This window comes from Sciurus carolinensis, chromosome 1, assembly GCF_902686445.1.
Source record: "Sciurus carolinensis chromosome 1, mSciCar1.2, whole genome shotgun sequence".
Classification (NCBI taxonomy): Eukaryota; Metazoa; Chordata; class Mammalia; order Rodentia; family Sciuridae; genus Sciurus; species Sciurus carolinensis.
Window position 1 is genome coordinate 189598461 of NC_062213.1, and position 26250 is coordinate 189624710.

The window sequence follows — 26250 nt, forward strand, 5'->3', positions numbered from 1 at the left end:
CAGGGGCATGGGACTGGCAGTTGGTGGGGCCTCCCCATGCAGACCACATGGCCCCAAAGGGCTACCCAGAGGAAGCACTGAGGCCCTGAGCATAGGACAAGTGTGTGTGTGGAGGGGTGCCTCAGTGTCACGTGACCTACCTTCTGACCCAGGTGCCAACCCTTGGGACTGTTCCCCAGGAGGAAGGACCCAGTGTTTTTCAGATCATGTGGACTGGGGGCCTCTGGGGCTGAGGCAGGTGTGTGACTGCGAAGGTGGAGCATCAGGCAGGTTTTGCGTGGGGGGCTGTGCCCCCACGGGCCTGGGGACCCTATTCCCTGCCTCTTCTGCCCCTGAAACTGTTAAACTAATTAAGGCTGTGGAGCCGCAGGATTAATCGGGGCAGCTCGGCGCGGGCCGGGAGCTCAGGTAGTCGATTAGTGCGCCGCGGAGGATATTGGATTTCTGAACCGCAAGTCAGCACTATTCGGGCCTGTTATCTCCGAGGCTGGAGGGTCAGAGGCGGGAGGCCGGGCGCCGCCGCCCCCGCCCCGCACGGCCATTCCCCTGCCCTCACCTGCCCTTCCCCCGGCCCACCCCGTCTCTGCCTCGCCAGTGCTTTTTCAGGTTCCTGTGGGACAGTCTGGTCCCTGGTTGTCCCTTTCCACTGCCATCTCCATCAGCGCCCCTGCCAGCTGGTGTCTCCCTCTCAGGCCTTTCTGCCCCCTCTCATTCTGTACCTGACCATACCTGCCCACAGCCTCTGCACTTTGCCCCTGCCTCCCTGCCCCGTCCCCCACTGTCTCTTACCACCAGTCTCTGTCCCCCTTTTTGTGTCTGCGTCTGTCTCTCACAGTTCTGTCTCTGTCTCTCTCCCTCTTGTATCTCTGTCTCCCTGTGTGTCTGTCTGTCTCTTTTCCTTTCTCCCTCTGGCTCTCCCTCTCTTGCTCGCTCGCTCGCTCTCTCTCTCTCTCTTGTGTGGTCTCGGCTGGTGTCTGCAACCAGAACAAATCTCCCCCAGCCAACACCCCCTGAACAAGGAGGCCAGAGCAGCTAATGGGAAACATGTGATTCCGCCTTGCGCCTGGAGCACCGTGAAGGGAGCCTTAGTCCCAGCCCGGCCCTGCTCCCCCGTGCTGCACTCCCCCCACACTGCCCTCCGCCTCCCCAGCCTGAGCAGCACAGTCGCAACTTCCCCGGTCATTTATGTTGGTGGGGGCTGACATTTATCAGTTGGGGAGTATCAGGTTGTGGAGGGGCTGGGGACAGCTCTGCTCCGTAGGTCTCCCCACCCCTGGGGGCAGGCAGACCCCATGCAGACTCCCCCCGCCCACCACCATCTGCAGGAGAACAGGGCCAAGATGAGCTGAGCTGTGGGGACCTAGATGGGGGGCAGCCAGTCCACCTCCACTGGAGGACTCTGGAGCCACCTAGATTTCCATCTCTCTGCCCTCCTGGGCCTCTGGGGAGCTGCAGAGGTGGGGGCTCCCCAAGGGCTTGGGAGCTGCCAGGCTGCATTTCTGTGCCCACCCAACCACAGGGAAGGGGGGACAGATCAGAGGAGGGAGGCTCTGGCAGGTTGGAATTCTCCTTCTCTGCCTGTGGATAAATTGTCCCTAATCCAGGCTTGGGGAGTTGTCTGGCTCCTACAGAGAGAGAGAGAGAGAGAGAGAAAGAGAGAGAGAGAGAGAGAGCAGGAGATAGGGAGGGAGGGAAGAGGGAAGCAGGCACATATAAACACAGTGACACAGACACACACACTGTCTCACAAAGGGTCTCTCCTTGCACACGCACGCACACACGTTTTACAAAGGTACCACGCAGGCACTGAGGCACCATTGTGCTGACAGGCATACTGTGGCACACAGACCTGTTCACATGTGTGGACGCTGACACACAGCTGTACTGGCACAGACATACAATGACACAGCACAGGGACCCGCAGGGATGCACAGACACACAATGATAAGGTCACACAAATCCACACATGCAGGGACACACCCACGAGTACATACTGACCCATGGTGAAACAGACCAACAGGGACATCATGACCAGTCACACCATCACACCATGACCCTGAAAACCCAGAGAAAGGCAGAGATAGGAGGGAGGCAATGCTGATCTACAGTGACACCAGTGCCCGCAGTCACAGGCCTGGAGATTGGAAACCTGCAGGGACAGCAGAGGATCAGCCGCACGCCCCCACCCCCCACCACACACACATCCAGAGAGCTCTGAGACAGGCAGGAGCCGGTTTGGCTCCTGACACAGCTAGATACAGAGAGCCAGGCACAGTGCGTGAGCACACAGGAACAGGCACAGTCTGACCGCAGCTGGGCACACCTGTCACGCACAGGCACTGACACTTCAGTCTCTCAGGTGTACAAACACAGGCTCACTTAGATGCACACACAAAGGTGAAAAGAATAGAAATTCAAACAGTGCACATACCCACATGTGTAGCTGAAGACACTCAGCCACTGGGCCTGGCACGCGCACACACACACCAACCAGGCACATCTGAGCAGACACGTGGTCCCATATATATACTATCTTAAGCATGCAGAAATACAGGAAAGCATACAGATGGGCTCGGTAGACCCCAAGAACCCACATACAGGTGTATTTACCCAGACAATGGGACATTCACCAGCATGCATTTACACAGGCAGAATCTCTGGCGCATACATACAAATTCCCAGGCAACTAAGACCTATAAGCGGTCCATGAGGCCTGGTTCCCAGATCCCTTGGGGGGCCCAGTACAGACCTCCAGACAAATGGGCAGGAAGCAGGGGGATGGTGAAGAAGGCCATGGTTATTAAAGAAAACAAGAGACCTAACCAGTTGTTGATGGAGAGGGGTAGGTACCAGCTGCACGGGCACCCTCATGGAAATCTACATCCGCCATCACCCTGAACAGCAACTCTCACACCTGCACCGTAGACAAGCTCTGGGCACATATAACTTCTTCATATTGTTCCTCTCCATCCATAAGATCTATTCTTCCCATTTTAGAGATGGAAAAAAATGGAGAACCAAAGAGTTTGCTGGCTGGAGAAGTTGATTCCCTAAGACTAGTTCTCCCCAACCACGGTGTTATGTGCACATGTGTGTGTGTAAACACCAAAACATACAAAGACCCTGCTTTCTGACTGGAGATGGGGTTTCAAAACTCCTCGCTGCAATGAGGTTGGAGCTGGATTGGACCCCATCTAGGATAGCCTGCTGGCTCGAAGTGCCCCTGTGCCCTCCCGCCTGGCTGGCTCACCTGCATCCATGCTTATACCTGATGTGCTGTTTTTGCTTCCACAGATGGGAGCTTGCCTGATTGTCTATCCATTGGCCTGGACTCCAGAGCCCACTCAACTGAGCTTGTGCAGAGGCCCCCGGGTGAGAAGTGACACTCAGGCCTCTGAGAAGACCACCCTGGAGACACTGGCAAAGACAGGCCTTTCCTGCTGAACTAGGCCTTTCTGCACAGCCTGCTCAGGTAACCATGTGAGGAAACCAGGCATGTTCCTGTGCCACCCCACAGGAAGTGGGGGTCAGGGACTTGCTTTCCAGTTCAGCAAGGACCCCCTCCTAGCTTAGGCCACAAAGAGGCCCTTTAAATAAAGTCAGAAGATATTAACCCAGCTTACTCAAATTCCCCTTATCCAGAAAGGGAACTGAGGCTCATGGATATGCAGTGAGGCCCTGGAGTCCTGCCTTCTAACCTGAGGACTCTTTTGCTGCGCCTTGATGACCTGAGAGGACTGGGAGGAGAAAGGGGTTGTGACAGTGACCAAGACTCAGGGCAGAGGTGGAAGCCACAGTGCCCGATGTGTGCAGCTGACCCCCCATGACACCTTTCTACTGGATTCTATGGAAGCAAAGAGCAGGGAGGCCAAGGTGAGGTGCTGGGAGGCCCTGGGTAATCCAGGTATGCTAGGATGCCCTCAAAAGACTGGGAGGGGGTGAGGACAGTGGTAGAACCGCCTCCCTACTCCTAAGCTAGGTTAGCCCACCCAGGCTCAGGCCAGGTGGGGCCGCCCTACCCTGCAAAGGCAACTCCCTAAACTGACACATGAAGCCTTTGGGCTCCAGGAAACTCTCTAGAGCCCAGCCTTCTGGGGACCCCACCCAACTTCCACAGGAGCATTCCTGGGGCCTGAGGTCTGGGGGTGGGGCCTCCTGGGATTGGAAGGGTGGGGAGGCCCTGAGAGGATGAGGCTGTGTGTACCCGGCTGTAAATTACTGGCACTCAGGCTTGTGTGCAAGCAGGTGTGTGTGTAGGGCTCTGTCCTTAGGTGCTCAGGGTTGTGTGTGCAAGGGTTGTACAAATCAGCTGAGCTGGGGGGGACGTTCAAGGGCTTGGTAAGTGGTACACTGGAGTGGTGAGCATGTGGGATGCAGGTTGGGTTCTGGGTGGGCATGTGTGTGCCACATTGAGTGTTGACATATGTACACAAGTTGCTAGTGCACACTGGAGAGATGTGTGGACAAGATCTGAGGACCCTGAGGTGGAAAGGTGTATGCTCAGGGTTCCGGGTGCACGCTTGAGTGGTGTGTGCACGTGGCTCCGTTTGGAGGTGGGCCTGGCAAGCCTTGAGCTGAGCTGGGCTCAGCAGTGCCCAGCCTTGTGGCCAAATCGCTGAAGTCACTTCCTTTCCAGCAGTGACTTTCCAGGAGGAGGAGTTCTACAGACCTGGGTGGGAGGGGCGGGGCGAATGGGGTGCTCTCCGGGGAGGGCGGTGGGAGGGGGAGAGAGGTGGGGGGAGGGCCTGGTGGGGCTGGAGGAGGGAGTCCTCTGGGAGACAGAAGGAAAGACAAGGACGGGAGTCTGGAAGGGCCAAGGGCAGGAGGGGATGGGGGCGGAGCAGGGCGGGAAGCACAGTCCCTGGGTGACCTCGAAGGGAGGAAGGGAGGGCCGCCAGCAGGGTGACCCTCGGGTCCAGCAAGAACTGGCAGTGGCGCCTACACACCTGGCACCCAGGGCAGGGGGCTGGCAGGGGGCGGTTTGGGGGCAGACCTGCTTGCCAGGTGCCCCACTCTGGACAGGAAGGGGGTGGGCGAGGACTGCACAAAGGAGCTCTGTGTGGCCGGGGTGTGCTGTGCTGTGGGGGGGCCCTGATGGCTCAGGGGCGGAGTGGGGGGGGGCTGTTGGCGCTGGGCTGGACCAGCTCCCCTTGGGGGCATCAGTGGCTCCAAGGGGACACCTAGTGGTGAGGGAAGGTAGTGCATCTGAATGACTGTTGGGAGGTGGTACAGGAAGCTAGGAAGAAGGTAGGTTAGAAGTCAACAATTAGAATTTCTAGTTAGGACTAGGACAGTTGGAGGCAGCAGGCTGGAAGGGAGCTGAGTTCCTGTATAGCAAAGTAGTCTGGTTTAGGGGAGCCCAATGAAACTAAAGTCAAGCTCTGGCAAATTGGCATGGCTGTTTGTCTTTAAGGGCATTTGTTAACCTCTCTGTGCCTATCTTTAAATGCCAGATAAGATGCCGTTATCATTTCCATCATTACTTTTATGATTTTGGGCTGGAATCTGGTTGGAAGATCTTCAGGTTGGATCAGCAGGTGGGGAGGTGAAGGGAAGGAGACTGAGAGCAGCGCTGCCTCATTCCTGAGGTGGCTGATCCTGAGAGGTGAGGCTCTGGGAGGGAAAGGAGGCAATGGGAAAGGTCTCAGGGCTCTGGACAGCAGTAATAGCCCCTTTGATGCAGTGTTTTCCACTGTTGAGAGGATGTCCCTGGGTCCTCCACCAGGCAGGGAGGGGAAAGGGAGGGGGGAGTGCATGAGGCTGGAGAGAGGGTCATGAGGCCGGAAGTGAGTGCTGGGGCTGGCAGCCGGGCTCCCCTGGGGAGGCTGTGGGTGGGGGAGGGGAGGAGGGTGGGGAAGGGGTGGGGTGGTCACAGCCACAGCCGGGAGGGTGGGGCTAGGGACTCAAGGATGTGGGCTGGCGCTTCCCGGCACTGTGCAGCAGGTTGGGGCCCCCAGCCCCCTCCCAGCCGCTGGCGTCCCTGTGGGCAAGCTCAGACACACTGACCCAGAAGCAGACAAGAGGGCAGAAGGACCCTTTCGACTTTGTTCACAGACCAGGGCTAGGTAGTACCCTTGGGAGGAGGCCAGGAGAAGGCTGCCTGCTGGGGTGTGGTGGAGAGGGGAGCCAGCTGCTTTCCTCAGATCCTAGAGGCTGCAAAAAGAGCTGTGGACACTCAGGAGAACGTGGCCAAAGGTCTTCACGGGTGGGTGGAACAGAAGCAACCACTGGAGAGGAGGTTCGTCTCTTCTGCCAAGATCACACCCTCAGGCCCCAAGTGGGAGGTCTGCAGAGCCCCACCCGCGGTAAGGGAGGGATAGTGGCTGCTGGTGGGTATCTCAGACAGGACATCAGAGCCAAGGATCAGCCACACTGTTGGAAATGGGGTTGGGATTCCATAGTCTGACCCCCTTCTCCCCTTTGGGAGGCTGTTACCCACAGTTCTTCCTGCAAGAGCAGCAGTGCTCCAAGTCCTAGGAGCACAGAGAGCCTGACCTGGGAGGGGCCAGGGCCACTGCCAGTGTGGGAGAGAGCAGAGTCCTCAGTGAGCCCGGGGGTAGAACAGTGAGGAGCAACTGAAGCCTGGGACCTGCAGGGAGGGAAGGAACAGTGGGCAGAGGGATGATCCACCTGGATAAGCAACAAAGGGGCCCTTCACATGCCATTTTGTAGCCTTGGACAAAGTCTTCTCATCTCAGTTTCCTCATCTATAAAATGGGAGGGCATGAGATGGCACTTGAACAGTGTACCCACTGGGGCAGCTGATTAAAAATACAGATTCCCAGATGTCCCTCAGACATGTGAGTCAGACTCCCCTGGACTAGGGCCTGGGTATCTGGAATGTTACACAGCTCCCCCAGGCCCAGGGTTTGAAAGCCAATGGCTTAGATAATTTTAAGGTTCCTCCCAGCCTTAAATTAGACCACAGTTCTAGAAGGAGCATTTCCAGAAGTGACTGAAGGAGAGTTGCAGGAGCAGGGAGTGGAAGGAGACTTTGGCCTTAGGCAAAATTAGGAAGCCTGCCTTTGAGCAGCTGTGTGACTTCAGGCAAGTTTCACAACTGCTCTGGGCCTGTTTCCTCTGTAAGGTGGGGGTAATAAACCATGCATGCCTCCCAGGTTGCTGTGAAGATTCAGTGGATTATATATGTGGAGGTGCCTTGTAGATTGCACATTGCTGCCCACCAAAAGGGAGCAGAGGAATGTTCCTTTTCACACCATCTTGTCCCTGAGTCAGCTCTGCAGTCTGCCTATGGGGCGATAGCACTGGACAGTAGGGCAGCAAGTGAGAATAGACATGTGTCCTAGGGAATGGGTCCTGGGAATCCAAAGCTAGGTCAGAGCCAAACACTAGGCAGTGATCAGTGTCAGTCTTTATGATCCTCTCAGTGATCAGGGCCCATTCAGCTCCCTGAGATCCTAGGTCCTGGGAATCAGCCCAGTCCTGAGTCCCCAAGGCTTCCTTGGGAGTCAGACATGCCTGGATGTAAATCCCAGCTCTGCCCTGACCAGCTCAGGGAGTTAGTCGGTAAATATTTATGTAGCATCCATAGCCCAGGCCCTTGGGGTCAGAGGATACAATGGTAAACAAGACAGATGTGATCCCTGCCCCTGAAGAGCCCACACTCTCTGGGGAGACACACTAAACAGCCAGTCACACAAGTAATTGATTACAGTTGTGATAAATGCTATGCAGGTGAAATAGATAGGGGCTGAACAGAGGCCCGAGGTAGGATGGAGCATCGGAGGGTCTTTCTGATGAAGGGGAAAGGAGAGTCGGAGAATGTCCCTTTCCACATTCTTGTTTCTGGTCCTCCAACAGCATCCTTCTTGGGTCACACTTTTGAGTCTGGAGAAGAAAAAGAGCCTCATGGGAAAAGGCAGGTTGGTGGAGGCTGTGTGTGCCACATTCATTGAGCAGACGCCTTTGGGCCATGTGGTTCTGGATGTTGAGAGGTTCGAGCATTGCTGATTGGGACAGCTAGCTTTGCCCCCGTGGTGTTTAATACCTGTAGTGGATGATTTCTGTAAAAATGGGGAAGATAATTGTATTGATCTCAGGTGTGAAAGGATGGGACGAGATCATCTAAATAGAATGCTTGGCCCATCACTGGCAGCAGAGAAAGTGTCCCGCAAGTACAGGATTGTATTGTTGACACCCCCGCAGTGATCACTAGACCGCTGACCTAGGCAGCCTTCACTTTTTCTTTGCAACTCTTATCACACTAATCATGAAATCACTTATGATTATCTGATCAATGTCTGTCTACCCAGTCCTTGTGCAAGGTGGGCATTCCATAAAAAATGAGCGTATGAATGAAAGGTGTTACTTCAGCTCTGAGCCTCCATTTCTCATCTGCAAAATGTGGTTATTAATAGCCCCTACCTCACAGGCTTGGTATGAAGAATTTAATGAAGTGATGCCTGGACAGCTTCCAGCCCAGGACCTGGCGCACAGTAGGTGCTTACTAAACCTGAGCTGCGATGGTCCTTTCCAGGCGCTGTCCACGGCCTGAGGCCTGGGCTCAGGCAGAAGTTGCTCCACAGCACCCACAACTGACAGCCAGCGACGGGCAAAGCCCCCAGGCACGGGGGCCCTCTCTCTCCCAGGTCAGCCGGGTATGCACACTGGAGGGGACATCTGTAGGAGGAACTTGGGGTGGCATCTGTAGGAGGCTGGACCAGTGGGCAGGTGGGAAAGGTTGAGTGTGGCCACCCAATCGCATGGGGGATTCAGATCTCCTGTTGCCTCTCTTGCTGCCCACAGAGATCTCCAGTGTGACAGCCCAGGCGGCAGAGCCGAGGGTGAGTGGCCAGGGTTCTTCCTGGAGTCCCGGGGTGGGGGCTGGAATGAGGAAGGCCATACCTCCAATAAGACTCTTTGGCCCTCTCTTTAAGTTTGATCTGGCGTGGTCACCTCCCGCTGCTGATGGGCTTCCTTAGCCCATAGCCAGGATGTAGAAGGGGGTCAGTTGTCCATATGTGTGACTGGGGCCCGTGAGGGGTTCACTGTGCACAGGTGATTTGAGAAAGGCTGGGGATTGCAAGATTGGGCTTTGGGGAAGGGACTTGAGCTTGGTAAGGGGGATGAGACCTTGGGGAAGGGACCAGGGGCTCATTGGGTGAAATAGAGGAAGCCCGATGTTCAATGAGGGATCTCCTGCCTGTCCCGCCCAGCAGGTCCTGGTCCCGGCTTCTCGCACCCTCATGTCAGCCCCGGCCCCGCCCGGAGGCCCGCGGAGGACAAGGTCAGGATGCGTGTGAAGCCCCAGGGCCTGGTGGTGACTTCCAGTGCCGTGTGCAGCTCTCCTGACTACCTCCGGGAGCCCAAGTACTACCCCGGTGGCCCCCCCACCCCCCGGCCCTTGCTTCCTACCCGGCCCCCCGCCAGTCCACCCGACAAGGCCTTCTCTACCCACACCTTCTCCGAGAACCCACGCCCACCCCCACGCCGGGACCCTAGCACCCGGCGCCCACCAGTCCTTGCCAAGGGAGAGGACCCGCTGTCCCCGAGGGCAGCCCGGCCCGTCTCCCAGGCCCGCTGCCCCACACCAGCCGGAGACAGCAGCAGCTCCTGTCGCCGCTGGGATAACGGGCGGGTGAACCTGCGTCCAGTGGTGCAGCTGATTGACATCATGAAGGACCTGACACGACTCTCCCAGGACCTGCAGCACAGCGGTGTGCATCTGGACTGTGGTGGGCTGCGGCTGAGCCGCCCCCCTGCCCCACCACCTGGCGATCTACAGTACAGCTTCTTCTCCTCACCCAGCCTGGCCAACAGCATCCGCAGCCCCGAGGAACGTGCCACTCCTCACGCCAAATCAGAGCGACCTGGCCATCCTCTCTATGAGCCTGAACCTGAGCCTAGAGATAGCCCCCAGCCTGGCCAAGGCCATAGTCCTGGGGCCACGGCTGCCGCCACTGGTCTGCCCCCAGAGCCTGAGCCAGACGGTCCTGATTACTCAGAACTCGCCGAGGCTGACATCCTCAGTGAGCTGGCCTCCCTTACCTGCCCTGAGGCCCAGCTGCTGGAGGCTCAGGCCCTCGAGCCACCATCTCCTGAGCCGGAGCCTCAGCTCCTGGACCCCCAGCCCCGCTTCCTGGACCCACAGGCACTAGAGCCACTTGGGGAAACTTTGGAGCTGCCACCCCTGCAACCTCTTGCTGATCCTCTGGGGCTGCCAGGCCTGGCTCTACAGGCCCTGGATACCCTGCCTGACTCCCTAGAGTCACAGCTGCTTGACCCCCAGGCCCTTGACCCTCTGCCTAAGTTGCTGGATGTCCCAGGTCGCCGTCTGGAACCCCAGCAGCCCCTGGGGCACTGCCCGCTGGCTGAGCCCTTGCGCTTGGACTTGTGCTCACCCCATGGTCCCCCTGGGCCCGAGGGCCATCCCAAGTATGCCTTGCGGCGCACCGATAGGCCAAAGATCCTGTGTCGCCGGCGGAAAGCCGGACGGGGGCGTAAGGCAGACGCTGGACCTGAGGGCCGCCTACTCCCCCTTCCTATGCCCACAGGGCTGGCAGCTGCCCTGGTGGAGCCCCCACCACCACCACCTCCACCACCTCCCACCCTGCCAGGCCCAGGCCCAGTCCCAGTCCCAGAGCTGGAGACAGAATCTTCCCAGACCCCTGTGGCCCCTACCCGCAAAGGCAAGTGCCGGGGTGTGCGGCGGATGGTGGTGAAGATGGCTAAGATCCCTGTGTCGCTGGGGCGACGGAACAAGACCACATACAAAGTGTCATCCTTGAGTAGCAGCCTGAGCGTGGAGGGCAAGGAGCTGGGCCTGCGTGTGTCAGCAGAGCCCACTCCGTTGCTAAAGATGAAGAATAATGGGCGGAATGTGGTGGTGGTCTTCCCACCGGGTGAGATGCCCATTATTCTCAAGCGAAAGCGTGGCCGCCCTCCTAAGAACCTGCTGCTGGGTCCCGGCAAGCCCAAAGAGCCAGCAGTGGTGGCAACTGAGGCAGCCACTGTGGCGGCAGCCACCATGGCCATGCCAGAGGTAAAGAAACGGCGTCGGCGGAAACAGAAGCTGGCCTCTCCCCAGCCGTCCTATGCAGCGGACGCCAATGACAGTAAAGCCGAGTACTCGGACGTCCTGGCCAAACTGGCCTTCCTGAACCGCCAGAGCCAGTGTGCTGGGCGGTGCTCCCCACCCCGCTGCTGGACGCCCAGTGAACCCGAGTCAGTGCACCAGGCCCCTGACACCCAAAGCATCTCCCACTTCCTGCATCGTGTGCAGGGCTTCCGGCGGCGTGGGGGCAAAACAGGCGGTTTTGGTGGCCGGGGTGGGGGCCATGCAGCCAAGGCAGCCCGATGCTCCTTCAGTGACTTCTTCGAGGGCATTGGAAAGAAAAAGAAGGTGGTGGCAGTGACAGCTGCTGGGGTAGGGGGTCCTGGCCTCACCGAGTTGGGGCACCCACGTAAACGGGGCCGGGGGGAAGTGGATGCTGTGACTGGGAAGCCCAAGCGGAAGAGGCGGTCCCGGAAGAACGGGACTCTGTTCCCAGAGCAGGTGCCCAGTGGCCCAGGTTTTGGGGAGGCGGGTGCTGAGTGGGCCGGGGACAAGGGTGGTGGCTGGGCCCCTCACCACGGGCACCCAGGTGGGCAAGCTGGTCGAAACTGTGGTTTCCAAGGGACCGAGGCCCGGGCCTTTGCCTCCGCTGGGCTGGAGAGTGGGGCTTCCGGCCGCAGCAGCTACTACAGCACGGGCGCACCCTCGGGCCAGACTGAGCTCAGCCAGGAGCGCCAAAACCTCTTCACCGGCTATTTTCGCTCGCTGCTCGATTCGGATGACTCCTCTGACCTATTGGACTTCGCCCTCTCAGCCTCTCGCCCGGAGTCCCGGAAGGCATCAGGCACCTATGCGGGGCCTCCCACCAGTGCCCTGCCTGCCCAGCGGGGCCTGTCCACCTTCCCCAGTCGGGGAGCCAAGGCCAGCCCGGTGGCGGTGGGTAGCAGTGGGGCTGGGGCGGACCCCTCCTTCCAGCCTGTCCTGCCCACTCGCCAGACTTTCCCCCCAGGACGGGCAGCGAGCTACGGTATCACCCCAGCCACTTCAGACTGCCGGGCAGCTGAGACCTTCCCAAAGCTGGCTCCCCCGCCTTCAGCTGTGGCCCGTTCTCCTACAACCCACCCGCCCACCAACACCTACCCCGCCCAGTACAGTGGCTATGGGGCTGGACAAAGCGTATTTGCCCCAGCTAAGCCCTTTACAGGGCAGGACTGTGCTAACAGCAAGGACTGCAGCTTTGCCTATGGCAGTGGCAATAGCCTTCCTGCTTCGCCCAGCAGCGCCCATAGTGCTGGCTACGCCCCACCACCTACGGGGGGCCCTTGCCTGCCACCAAGCAAGGCCTCCTTCTTCAACAGCTCTGAAGGGACCCCCTTCTCTGGTTCAGCCCCCACACCCCTGCGCTGTGACAGCCGGGCCAGCACTGTCTCACCCGGTGGCTACATGGTGCCCAAGGGCACCACAGCTTCTGCCACCTCCGCAGCCTCTGCCGCCTCCTCCTCCTCTTCCTCCTTTCAGCCCTCGCCTGAGAACTGTCGGCAGTTTGCGGGGGCTTCTCAGTGGCCTTTCCGGCAGGGCTACGGAGGCCTGGACTGGGCCTCAGAAGCCTTTAGTCAGCTCTACAATCCCAGTTTTGACTGCCACGTCAGCGAGCCCAATGTGATCCTGGACATCTCCAACTACACGCCACAGAAGGTGAAGCAGCAGACGGCCGTATCAGAGACCTTCTCCGAGTCCTCCTCCGACAGCACCCAGTTCAATCAGCCAGTTGGCGGTGGTGGTTTTCGGCGTGCCAACAGTGAGGCCTCAAGTAGTGAGGGCCAGTCGAGCCTGTCCAGTCTGGAGAAACTGATGATGGACTGGAACGAGGCGTCGTCTGCCCCCGGCTACAACTGGAACCAGAGCGTCCTCTTCCAGAGCAGCTCCAAACCTGGCCGTGGACGGCGGAAGAAGGTGGATCTGTTTGAAGCCTCACATCTGGGCTTCTCAACATCTGCCTCGGCCGCTGCCTCAGGCTACCCATCTAAACGGAGCACCGGGCCCCGGCAGCCCAGGGGTGGTAGGGGTGGCGGGGCCTGCTCCGCCAAGAAGGAGCGAGGTGGTGCAGCAGCCAAAGCCAAGTTCATCCCCAAGCCACAGCCCGTCAACCCGCTGTTCCAGGACAGCCCAGACCTTGGCTTGGACTACTACAGCGGGGACAGCAGCATGTCACCGCTACCCTCACAGTCGAGGGCCTTCAGTGTGGGAGAACGAGACCCCTGTGACTTCATGGGACCCTATTCCATGAACCCATCCACGCCTTCTGACGGCACTTTTGGCCAAGGCTTTCACTGCGACTCACCCAGCTTGGGTGCTCCTGAGCTTGATGGCAAGCATTTCCCGCCGTTGGCCCACCCACCCACAGTGTTCGATACTGGCCTGCAGAAGGCATATTCACCCACCTGCTCACCCACGCTGGGCTTCAAGGAAGAGCTGCGGCCGCCGCCCACAAAGCTGACTGCCTGCGAGCCCCTCAAGCATGGGCTCCAGGGGGCCAGCCTGGGCCATGCAGCTGCGGCCCAGGCCCACCTGAGCTGCCGGGACCTGCCACTAGGCCAGCCTCACTACGATTCCCCCAGTTGCAAGGGCACAGCCTATTGGTACCCACCAGGGTCAGCTGCCCGTAGCCCACCATACGAAGGCAAGGTGGGTACAGGGCTGCTGGCTGACTTCCTGGGCAGGACGGAGGCCGCGTGCCTCAGTGCCCCACACCTGGCTAGCCCACCGGCCACGCCCAAGGCCGACAAGGAGCCACTGGAGATGGCCCGACCACCTGGTCCACCCCGTGGCCCTGCTGCAGCCACTGCTGGCTATGGCTGCCCACTCCTTAGTGACTTGACCCTGTCCCCTGTGCCGAGGGACTCGCTGCTGCCCCTGCAGGACACCGCCTACAGGTATCCAGGCTTTATGCCGCAGGCGCATCCTGGCCTGGGTGGGGGCCCCAAGAGCGGCTTCCTGGGGCCCATGGCGGAACCTCACCCTGAGGACACATTCACCGTCACCTCCCTGTAGTGCCAACTGAAGTGCCGACTGGACCGCGAGGTTTTGTTCCTGGGTGAGTCTGGGGATGTGGGTGCAGTGGGCAAAAGCCTGGGGGTGGAAAGGAGGAGGGTGTTAAAGCTTAAGCATGGGGAAGAGGTGGCGAGGTGAGAAGGAAACATCTGTGGGATTTAAATGTAAGACTGGGGACCCACAGCAGGGAGAAGGGATTCAGGATTAGAGGTTATGGGTGGTCTTGAGGAGGAGACAGAGTACTTGGGTGGGGAAGCCATCATGACACTCAGGGGGTACTGGTAATTGGAATGGCCAGAGAACCGTAGACTGGAGAGGACCACCTGGTTTGGCTTGTCAAGCGTTGATTTCCCTCATTCTCTCATGGCCTTGAGCAAGAACACACCACTTCACTGTTGGGAGGGGGGGCATTCATATTGCTCTGTGGGAGGTGGTGAAGGGAGAAGCAGGTCAGACAATCATCCAGGGACAATCCAGAGTTCCAGCGCTGCTGGGCACCCTCATGGACTCTTAAGACAGCATGGCAAGGTCCAGGGCCAGAGTGTGGCCAGTACATCTTGTTCACATACCCTACAAGGGCTTCACAGAATGACCCAAAGGATCTTCTCTTGACTGCCCCTGAGTAGCCTCAAAGGTTATTTCTTAACCTCTTTGATCTGAGGTAGGCTCAGTGTGGTTGAGGTATGTGGGGGAGGGATCCAGAAATGGAGAAGGGGCACTGTAGTCCCATTGTCCCCAAGAATCCACAATCAAAGGGTCTATCCCCAGATGTAGGATGACTTCACCCTAGGAAACTGAGTCCTTTTCCTTCAGCCAGGTGCTTCTCCAAGAATTAAGTATCACGAGATTTAGATTTGATATTTCTAAGAAAGAAAATAAAAGACACATGCCCCAAAATAATCAAAGTGGGGAGTAGTTAAGTTTAAAGAAATCATTTTCTTGAAGAGCTACCTGTTCCAGAATACAACCACTCTGGCCCCACTTTGGGACATCAGATCTGTCACAGAATTGGTCTAGATGTGGTAATTGGCAGTAGGGTGGACTGAGGGCATGTCCAAGACCCTTGATCTCTACCTCTCCAGCCCCAAAGCCTCCTGGGAGTTTCTCTTCCTGGAGGTGGACTAACAGGGCTCCTGGAAAGTCCTATCCCTCCTCTGGGGAAGCGGTTCAAGGTCAGGGTGACTCAGGGTCCTTAAGTAATGTCAGCGGAAACTTACTACCCCTCTCTATTAGACCCCTGGTGCCTGAAGGTAGCATAGGGCAGACACAGGAGCCAGGAGTCCTTGGGGAGAACCAATCTCCAATTAGCTACCAGCTGTCTACAGGCCCTTGACCAAGCTTTTGCCCTTCTCTGGCCTCTGTTTCCCCATCTGTTGAAGGAAATTGACTTTAATAATCTCTTAGGCTCTCGTAGCTCTGCATGGCAGAGACAATGAACCAAACTTTTTTTTTTTCTCCCTTTTTTTGGCAGCATATTTTCTTTCCTAATGAAGCCAGGCCAAGATTAAAATGGCCTTCCATTCCCCATGCGTCTCATTGCAAGCAGCAGAGCTGCCGATCTGAAGCAAACCAGGGAGAAGCTGCTTAGGGTTTAAAATGTCAGACTCTTGATCCTTCTCACTGGAGGGGAGATGTCTCATGGATAATCCAGAAATGTGAAATAATCCAAAAACCGTTCTTCCCAGGCTCTGGGTGGGAAAATGAGCGGGCCTGGGGGCTGGGTGTTTGGGCAGGTCACAGCTCAGTGAAATACATAATGGAACCACCCAGTGAGGCCTGAACACAGGAGGGACTGGGATGCCATCCAGCCCCACATTCTGACCCTGCTTCCCACCCAGGGCTGGGAATTAACAGCACTGTCCTCAAGCTGATGCAGGCAGTTGTTCCAGAGACATCTGTGCAGCCAGGCATTGGGACACCACACTGAACACCACAGATGAAGTACCTGGTCCTCAGAGTGCTTCCAGTTTAGAGGGAAAGACATTAAAGGGGATAATTCCAGGCACTAGATAATTCAAGTGGGGGAAGGACTGTGCAAGAGAAGGGAGGCTGTGGGGCCGTGACAGCCTGTGGCAAGCTGACCAGATCTTGGAGCTGCTTCATCAAAGGATAAGGGGGCTAGCCAGCTAGATGGAGAGCATTCTGAACAGAGGGAAAGCAGTGTGTACAGCCTGGAGGAGGAAGAGGTTCAGCTCCAAGGAACCAAGGGGAAGACAAGCGAAGCTGAATGAGGAGGTGAGGCAGGCAGGGCCAGGTCTGCTGGCCCAGGGTGGTCTCCCCTTTTTTTTTTTTTTTATACTAGAGATCGAACCCAGAGGTGCTTAACCACCAAGCCCATCCCCATCCTGTCCCCATCCCTTTTTATATTTTATTTAGAGACAGGGTCTCGCTAAGTTGTTTAGGACTTTGCTAAATTGCAGAGTCTGGCCTCGAAATCACTATCCTCCTGCCTCAGCCTCCCAAGCTGCTAGGATTACAGGCATGCACCACTGTGCCCTGCTGGGCTCCCTTATTTAAGATAATACACAGGCTTCCCCATCGAGGGCAGTCCTCCAGTGCCAGTTAAAATCATGGTGGGAATGAGACAGGGTTTGGTATATAGGACCAGAGTGGTGAGTAAGGAGAATTAATAGATGGAGTCACATTGTCAACAGAAGGCTTAACCAGAGAAGACAATGACACGCTCACTCACCAACAGGCAGTGAGCGGCTTTGACACTGGCACGGGGGAAGCAGTCGTTTAGCTCAGCTGTGCATCTTGAGCCCCTCCATGCTCATTCAGTGCCATGTGCTGGGGAGACAAGCAGACATGGCCCCTGTCCTTGGGTTCAGCAACCACCCCGGAAGCTAAACTAAGTACACAAAGAACCTAAAAATGCCTGGTAGGAAGTGGCAGGTGCCCAGAGGCAGGGAGAGGTGAAGATTGTGACCAGGCAGCTGGGTATTGGGTCAGAACGTATCCCTCTGCTTGCTTGGTGAGAAGAGGGACACACATTTGTTCTGGGCCCTTTGTGTAACGTCACCCCACAGACACTTCACAGTAGTCTAGGAGTGCTCCCTGTCCCCATCAGAGAGTGCAGGAAACAGGTACAGCAGGAGCCTTGCCCAGGGGCTCCATGGTTAGTGTGTGGTAGAGCCAAGTTTGAAGCACACTACTACCCGTCCAGAGCCTGGGAACCGAGCCTTGGCCTGCCGCTTTCTGCCCTGCGTCCCTGCTTCCCGTCTGATAAAGGGGGGCTAGACTGGAGGAACCCTATGCTGCTTTCTGGGTCTGATGTTTTAAATGGATTTTGAAGTTCTGTGGAAGAAGCTGCACTTGAGCTCGACCTTGAAAGATAGGCAAGATTTGGAGACAGGCAAGGGCACTCTAGGCAGTGAGAACTGTGGGCAAAGGCAGGTCACATCCCAGTGTGAGTTAGAAGATGAAAGGTCAGAGGAGAGAGTGGGGAATGTGGGCCACGACTTGGCTGAGAGCTGTGGCTGACAGGACAGAGATGAGAGTGGGTCAAGGGAGGGGGGCCGTGGGCCTGTGCAGACATCTTCTTTGACCCCCTAGATAGAAAACAGAGCCAGACAGACTGGCTCCACATTGGGACCCTGTGAGCCGAAGATTGGCCCTGCCAGATACTGGGGACGGGTGGCAGCAAAGGAAGGGCCTCCAAGGTGTTCAGGAATCCCAAGTCCCTCTCCCCTCCCTACTCCCTCTCCGGCCTGGAACTGAGGCCAAGAGAAATGTCACAGGTCCTCCAAGGTTACACCAGCTGGGCCTGACCGGAGCAGGAGACAGTTTCCAAGGCCACCATCCAGCCGGGGTCAGCAGGCATGCCCAGGCCTGGGCCAGGCCCCGGCTGCTCTGGGCTTTGTTTCTCAGTGTCATGAAACCTTGAGAGGTCACTTGATCTTGCCTCTGGCTCTGAGCAAGAGGCCTCACGGCAGGGCTCAGCCAGTCCTGCCCTGCCTCTTCTGGGCTCCAGCTCTTCCCTTCCTACCCACCCCCCACCCCCCACCACTCTGAGGCCATCTTCCAGCCGATCCTATCTCTTGCCTCTCCAGAAGCACATTTAGGCCAGCCTTCTTGTTTTGAGCCCATGTTTCCTGGAAATATCATCTCCTCATGAACATACCCTCTTACCTTGTCCCAACCCCCCACATCCCAGAGCAGATCCCTGAAACTGGAGGGCAGTGGCTGGGAGCCCGTTGTGTTCATAGGCAGGCTTTTGTGCCCAACCTGGTTCCATCCCTTACCAGCTCGGTGACCTGATGAGTCACATCACCTCTTTGCGTCTCTTGTGAGAATTAAATGAGATTACTAGTGAAGCACTTCACCAGTCCTGCACACAGGAAACACGTAATCAGTGGGTGGGAGATGGGTGAGCAAATACCTCCCCAAAGACTAACTTCTGGGGCCTCTGACCCGTGTGTGTGGATCACGAACCCCTGACTCTCATCTCTCAGGCCCACGAGCCAGTTCCCTCCTGCAAAGGGTACTGTATTCTGGCATGGGCTGGGGGCCTTTGGAGGGGGTTTTTGAAATGCCACCTGGTTCTTTGCCTTAGCAACTGTACCTAGTCCTGGGAAGAGAGGCGAACAGCAACAAGGTAAACCCCACCCCAAGGGAGTGGAAACCAGACTTAAAAATGATCTGCGTCAGCCAGGAATCCTGTCCACACAGCTATCCACACCAGGCCTCTCTCCCAACACAAATAATCTGAAGTGAACTTCCTTGTGACTTTGTAATGCAGCATGATTTCCCCCCTGGCAGATTTGCCTTTGTCATCATAACCTTTACTGCCATGGTGTCCTGTGTTTGTGCTGGAAGGTGGGGGGGGGGGGAGGGGCGTAGGTCAATTCTGTGTTCAGCACACACCAGCCAACAACCAGCTCTGAGGGCATCTAGCTCTGAGGGTGCTGCTGAAGGAGACCCGCAGAGCCCTGCCCTCACGGGGCTTGCAACCTATAAACAGATTTCTTAAAAGCCTACAGAGCGCCCAGGCATAGAGGTGCATGCCTGTAATTCCTGCAACTCAGGAAACTGAGGCAGGAGGGTCACATGTTAGAGGCCAGCCTTGGCAACTTAGCAAAACACTATCTCAAAAAATAAAAAGGATAAAGATACAGCTCAGAGATAGAGTACCCCTGGGTTCAAACCCCAGTACCGGGGGAGGGGGGGGGGGATATTTTTTTTTTCCAGGGTAGGTGTGCACTCAATGGTAGAGTGCTTTCCTATCATAAGTCCTGGGATTTGATCCCCAGCACCACAAAAACCTCCACATGAAAACCAGGTGTGGTGGCACACTCCTGTAATCCAAGTGGCTTGGAGGGTGAGATGAGGATCACAAGTTCAGGGCCAGCCTGGGCAACTTAGAGAGATGCTGTCTCAAATTGTAAAAAGGGCCAGAAATGCAACTCAGAGGTGAAACACTTGGCTAGCATGCAGAAAGCCCTGGGTTCAACTCCCAACATCATTTAATAAATAAATAAATAAATAAATAAATAAATAAATAAATAAATAAAATTAAAAACCTCCATCTGGGAATGGGCATCACTTTCCAGGGGAAGGACTAAAACTCTCCCAGGAGGTCACCAGGGATCACTCTCCTGAACCATGAGAGCAGGGCAGGCAGCAAGAGCTTCCTGGAGGCAAGAAATGGGTCTTACAAATTGGAGGCTTCAGAGACTGGAGCCCCACCTCAGCCATCTGGGTTTCTGACCCGCCCCACCCCCACTGGAGTCCATTCTCCCCATTATGGCTTCCAAAGTGCTTGTTCTTCAGCATTCTTATATTCATGGTGTCTGGAGCCCCTAAAATATTTATTGGATGAATTGATTAAAGCACATCTGCTCCTGCAATTCCATTGCTTCACACCTTTTGATTGTATTCTTTGCTCTTTAGCTCCTTCCCCACGAAAGACAGGCCAACTTCCTAGCAGGGTGTTCAAGGGATCCAACCCTCTTTTGGGGCTTTTTCTGCCTCGGCCTGCCTCACTCGTCCTTCCTTACCAGACTGAGAATGTCTAGTCAGGAGGAGGAGCTGTCCGAGGGGTCTTTCCCGAATGTGCCCTGTGCATTTGGCAGTTCCCTGGCCTGGATTGCCCTCTCCTGCCCACCGTGGTCTCCCACCTGTCAGTTCCTATTTTTCATTCAGACATCACCTCCTCCACGAAGCGTTCCAGGATCCTTCCCAGGCACAATTAATCTCTCGCCCTTTATGCATCCATGACAGCCCTCCCTGGGAATGTCCTCACCACACCATCAACTCCTTTAGGCCAGTTACTCATCTCTGTGCAACGTCCTACTCCCAGCCCAGTGTCTCATCGGGGCCTGGAAAGTTTCAGGTGTGTGTGTGTGAGTGTGCGTGAACTTGAGCCAGTGAAAAGCACTTAGAAGTGGGAGAGCGGTAAGAGGAAAGACTGAGCTCTGGGGAACAGGTATAGCCCCCATTCGGAAATGCTCCTGAACATGGGGGAAAGGGGTGTGTGAATAAGCCATTGACAGGCTTGAAGAGGTCTCTAAGCACAACCCCTCCCCGACGGAAAGAGACTCACCCAAAGCCACCCGGTCATTGAAGCAGTGCATGGTGGAACCGGGCAGGCCTTTGGACATCCCCAGGGGCACATTCTCGTCTTTCCTCAGCCTCTGCTTCAGTTGCGTGTCCAGCACACATCACTGGTGACCCCTGTCTTTCTGTAGTACATCTCTAGCTGGGAGGGGGAAGACAGAGCGTGCAAGCGTGGGATGGGTAAGGAACGCGAGGCTCTGGGAGGTGGGAGGCTGACCATGATATGAACCCATTTGGTCCCATGAGCAAATCTTTTAGGTCTCTATGCCCAGCAGTGGGGGAAGCAGGTCCCTAAGGAGAGCCACTAGCACTTGTGACACTTCAGTGGACTCTGGGCCCACCCTACTTCGTTGGTATTTCTGCTTCAAGCAGTATCCTCTATACATCTATGTGTCTAACAGGCCCAATAGCCTGAAAGTGCTGGAGGAGTGGATCAGCCTTTGGGCAGTTGCAGTTTACCTTGTCTTTGGCACCATCTCAGTGACAAAAGATCTCTCCCATTGCCTGTTTGATGCCCTTATTTTACAGAATAGAAACTGAAGCCCAGAGAGGGAAGGGCCTTACCCTACGTCACCCAGCAGATCAGTCTCAATTCTCATGCACCCTCATTGCCTTCTGCTCTACTGTCTTAACACTGAGATCCCCTTTTGAAGGGCAGAGACTAGAGTTAAAGGTAGACTTTCTTTCACTCAGGCCCTGGCAGTTAGTGGGTGTGAATACATGTTTGCTAGTTGCTTAAATGAATGCACAAATGTGTGCCCTTTTATGGGGAGAGCAGCTCTCAGAACACCTGATTTTGTGTGTCATCTATAGCACTTTGAATCTCTGCTCAGGTGCCCTTCAGTGCCACTGCCAGGCAGAGACCACTTAATACCCTGGCACCTCAGATGCTAAAATTGCTGGAGCATGAGAATTCAGTGGAACATGGCTCTGAGGTTCCTTACAGAGGCACTAAAAGGTTAAGTCTTACGAACAGTAACTGGTGTCCTGGGGCCAGGTGCATGCTGGCATTGAGGGTACAGAGCTACCACACACAGGCCTCTGCCCTGGAGGAACAGGGTAGGGAATGACAAGTGCACTGGTAGCTATGGTAACGGGGTGGTCTAAGGAGGCGTCCTGGCGGCGCACAAGAGCTGAACTGGACATTGACATGCTGACCAGGCTTGGATCAGTCATCACTATGTCATTCAGTTCACACACATTTGTGACCCCAGCATGTGCTGGGCACTGTGCTCAGCAGTGGGTTAAAAGCCCAGTCCCTCCGGCCAAGTTAGGGCTAGACCCCTACTTCTTCCCGAGCTCCCTGGGACTTCCCGTCTCCCGCATGAGGATGGCCTGATATAGGTTCTGCTTTGCTCCCTCTGCTGCATGAGCCTCACTGAGGCCAGAGCCAGAGCTGTCTTGTTCTCTGCTTTGTCTCATGCCGGGCATGGGCTGCCTGGCACCTTAGCATTTGGTTCTGTTTTGTGGAGAACTGAGCCTGGTGAGATCTGGGTTCCACACAGCCACAGCATTCTCTGTTCATCCCCCACCAAAAGCCCCTGGGCTTTGATTCCCTCCCCACCCCCTTCCCCCACATTCTGCCAGAGTCTCTGGCTGGCCAAGTCCTGAAAGCTGGGAGGGCGGTGGGAGGAGGTAGGTGAGCCGAGCTGGGCGGCTTAGCAGAGGGTGAGAAAGCCTCCTGCTGCCTGGCCACGGGAAGGTTCTGGCAGGAGCCGCCTGCTGGGCTGAGATCACCATGGAGACCTGGCTTGGAGAGGGTCACTGGCAGTGGCTAAGGGCTGGTGGGGGCAGGGGTGGCAGGGATTTGTGCAGAGACTTCCAGCCTGCCCTGGGCCCTTGTAGGGAGTGGGCATTGCTGGGGTTTGTCACCGCCAGTGTGCTGAGCCGTTTAGAGCAGCCCACCCTCAGTCTCCCCTCACTTGTTACCCACAGAGGTTCTTCAGCTTGGCAGCTGTCCTTGAACTGCAATAAGCCAGCCTTTGCATGGAGATCCTTAGCTCTCGGCTGAACCTGGCACCCCAGATGCACAGTTCATTCCCCAATCTCTGCAGTTGGTCTGCTTGTCACCCTAACTGTGGAGAGCTGACATCCAACCCCATGGCACCCCTGCCTGCCCCAAGAGCTGCTCTTCTGCCTAGCCCTCCAGTTGCCATTCAGCTGTCCCCCTAGATGCACACTGCTTGCTCCCACTAAGGCCCTGTCCTTCCTCCACTGCAGACCTGCTGGCTTCATAGCTGGCAGCTCTTTGCCCTCTCAGACCTCTGCTTGCTGCATGGCCTGATCACCAGGATGGGGTGTTGCCCCTCCTCTGCAGGAGCCCACCTGGTCCCCCTGGCCCTCCAGGGAGTCCTGGCTAGTCCAACCTCAGGACAAAAGTCATCCTCAGGGCTGACTGCCCAGCAGACAGCAGCTGAGGCTGAGCAGAATGTCAATATAGCCCTGGTGGAAAGGGAAGCCAAGAAAGTACAAGGGAGGCGAGGTTTCTGTCGCTGCCTGGCTCCTGCTGGCGGGCGTGGGGGAGGATGGGTGGCTCACAGAGGAGGCTTAGGAGGCAGTTTTAGCACCCCCAGCCCGCCCTCAGTTCTGGAGGAAATAGTCACTGGGGGTGGGAGGCAGGAGTTTTAGGGCTCTCAGAGGCTGGCAGGCTAATGGCTAGAGTTGGGAATGGTAGAGCCCTGCCCTATCCTGGCCACTTGTCACTCACCTCAGCAGAACTGTGGATCCAGTAGGTCTAGGCAGGCTGTGGATCTGGTTAAGGAAGACGGGGCCCCACAAATATGATTAGGACTATCTAGGAAAAGGGGGTGTGCCCAACTTCTAGTGTCTGGTGATTCTGGGGACTGAGGACGTGGGGGTTTCTAAGCTTCAGAAAGATAGCATTCCACCAAACACAGATGGTATCTTGTTGGGCAGTTTTTATCCCTTTGTGCAGACAGACTTCTTTGTCACCTCACCTCTGAGGAACAGAATGGCATGCATAGGGTTGAGAAGGGATGGATTTACAAGAAATTGAAGCACTCGTTCACACCTGTGCTGGGCTGAGGCCTTCTTCCCATATCCTTCCCTCAACAGCCTATGTTGGAAGAATGACTAAACAAACTCATCGTGGTATTAGGAAACAGAGGTTTGGAGAGCTCAGCTAGCCCCAGGAAAATAATAATACAGAGTAATTAGTTTAATTTATTATGCACTTACATACTAGGTTTCCTCTGCCCTAAACCACTGAATCCTGCCAACAAACCTAGTGGGTAGTTCTAGTGTCTCTTCTTTACTGATGACTAAACTGAGGCTCACAGAAGTTCAGTGTCTTAGACTGGGGATGTATCTAGTCTGGGGATCCTGGGTTCGACACCCAGCAGCAGCAAAAAATAAAACAAAAAACAAGGAGTTCAACATCTACCCAAGGTACCAGGACTATTAAACGATGGCGCTAGCATTTGAACTCAGCTGGTCTAACTCCAGAGTCTAAGCTTTTAACAAATTCGATGGCTTGGGACTCCAGCTGCTTATCCAGCACATCCTTCACGAACTCTTGGTGGAGGGCTTGGGCATTTCTATTTTATAGATGAGGAAACTGAGCTCAGAAGAAGTCCAGAATCAGTCCCAGAGTCAGATGGCTGTTTTGAAGTCTCTAGGGAAAGGAACAACGGGGTCAGCTTCTCCTATAATCTCGTTTAAGAACTGAGTGGTCCCGCCAGGCATCATGGCACACAGCTATAATCCCAGCAACTTGGAAGGCTGAGTTGGGAGGATCATAAGTTTGAGGCCAGCCTTCACAACTTAGACCCTATCTCAAAAATAAAAAAAAAGGAGTGGTGATGTAGCTCAGTGGTGGTGCACTCCTAGGTTCAGTCCCCAGTACCAAAAAATAACTAAGAATGAAGTCGTCCCTCTTTTAGCTTCCCTGGTCTCAGAATTCACTGTCTGTGTCTGCCACTGACTTCTGCCTCTTGTGTTTTTTGCAGCTTTCAGAAAACCAACGCCAAGACCCCTCCCAGCGTCCACATCGTCCTCTGGCAGGAGCTCCTGCCCCTCTGCCTCCCCTGCCTCCCTGCACCCCTACCCCCCACCCCACACCCATCTCCTCCACGCAGAAGCCGAAGGTGAGCCCTTTCTGCACAAAACCAGCAATTGTAAATACTTTTTAAAAATGTACAAAACTTAAAAAACAAAACACAGTTTTAGAAAAAGACAAAAAAAAAAAAGAGCGAGAGAGCGAGCGTGTGCAAGAGGTTGCGAGCGGGGCCTCCAGGTGTCCAGAGCCCCTGCAAGTATGCACTGAGAAATTTATCTACAGGTCGTTTGACAAAAATGAACAATATCCTATTTATTGTATATACTGTTTTATTATAAATCGTGGATTGTATATTGCATTCTGTAAACCTGCTGTGGTCCCGTGGTGTGCAAATTCGCATGGTGGGGGGGAGGGTGAAGAACCTCTTGCGGGAGCTTTTTTTTTTTCTTTCTTTCTTTCTTATTTTTCACTCTTTTGGGTTTTCTCTTCTGTTGTTGTTGTTGTTTTTTGTTGGCAGGACACACCCAAAGATCCAAGTTTGTATTAAAAAGAAATGAAAAAAAGCAAAAAAAAAAAAAAAAAACTAACCGTGTGTCTTGTGAAAGGGGGTGAGTGAGGGTGGATGGATGGAATGGAAGGGATCCAGCTGGAATTTGTCACCAGCCTGCTTCCCCAGAGGAGCTGACCCACCTACATATGCTCTGTACCTCTGAGTTCTCCCTCCCTTCTGCCTGACATTTGGGTCATTTTTGCATCTGGGCCCTCACATCCCACCCCAGGCCCAGGGTCTACCCTGTCTGCCTTTAGGTCTCCCATTCTACTCCTGCCCTGGGCCCTCCTGCCCCTGAGCTCTCTATTCTTCCTAGGACTTCTTGACCCCTGGCCTATGCAATCTGCCCCAGGTTCAAGGATTCTCCTCTTGATCTTCATTTCACTTTGTCCCAGGGCTTCCCTGACTCTAAGACGCACTGTTGTATCCCAACTCCCAGATCTCCCTTTCTCTGGATCCTTTTTTATGTCCTCAAATTTGGATTCCACTCCCTGAAGAATTAGGTCTTGGGTCTCTCCTCCTTCCACATTCCCTATTCCATCCTAGGTCCCAGGGCTCTGCCCCCAGACCCTTTGTTTATCCCATGTCTTCCTGGCCTTTAGGCCCCACAGTTCCGTCATGGTTCAGGGACACCTGTCTTTGAGGTACTCATTCCAAGTCCAAGAACCCTGTAAGACCCCTTCCCCTAGGACTGGAGTGTGCCCTGTCGGTTCATCCCAGGTCCTAGGTCTCCTCTGCCTCCAGGTCCCTCACTTTACCCCAACTCACTCACATCTGCTTATGTAAAACATAAGCTGTGAGCAGGCCAGTCACTCCAGTGTTTCTCGACCTTCCCCTTTCTTTCCCGGCTGAACCTCAAATACCAAATCTGTGTTTCCTTGCAGCTTTGGTAAACTATGAAAAAAAGAGAACTCCTCACTGTGGGCCTATTTCTACTGGGCTTAGAAGGCTGAGCCATTTCCCACTCCCTGCTGTCAGAGAGCTCTGGACTATTCTCTTCCTATCGATGCCCACTTTGGCCTCCTGGTCTTCCCATGACCCATATTATGTTAAAGTTCT

The 26250-nt window shown here is 55.5% G+C and overlaps 1 protein-coding gene across 13 annotated transcripts in view; it reads left to right on the forward strand.

The window, feature by feature from the left end:
* Ahdc1 (AT-hook DNA binding motif containing 1) overlaps positions 1-24872 on the forward strand; it is a 64164-nt gene extending 39292 nt beyond the window's left edge. For 4 of the 13 annotated variants that reach the window (XM_047551844.1, XM_047551839.1, XM_047551840.1 and 1 more), the window contains 5 exons: positions 3295-3472; positions 8498-8609; positions 8767-8804; positions 9180-14108; positions 24592-24872. In XM_047551844.1, the coding sequence (XP_047407800.1) occupies positions 9254-14065 (4812 nt within the window). In that variant the 5' untranslated portion in view covers positions 3295-3472; positions 8498-8609; positions 8767-8804; positions 9180-9253 and the 3' untranslated portion in view covers positions 14066-14108; positions 24592-24872. Of the gene's footprint in view, positions 1-3294; positions 3473-3642; positions 3874-5220; positions 5606-8392; positions 8619-8766; positions 8805-9176; positions 14109-24591 lie in introns of those variants that run through there. The other 9 variants (XM_047551849.1, XM_047551842.1, XM_047551848.1 and 6 more) reach the window with 9 other exon arrangements.
* Positions 24873-26250: the final 1378 nt, after the last annotated feature.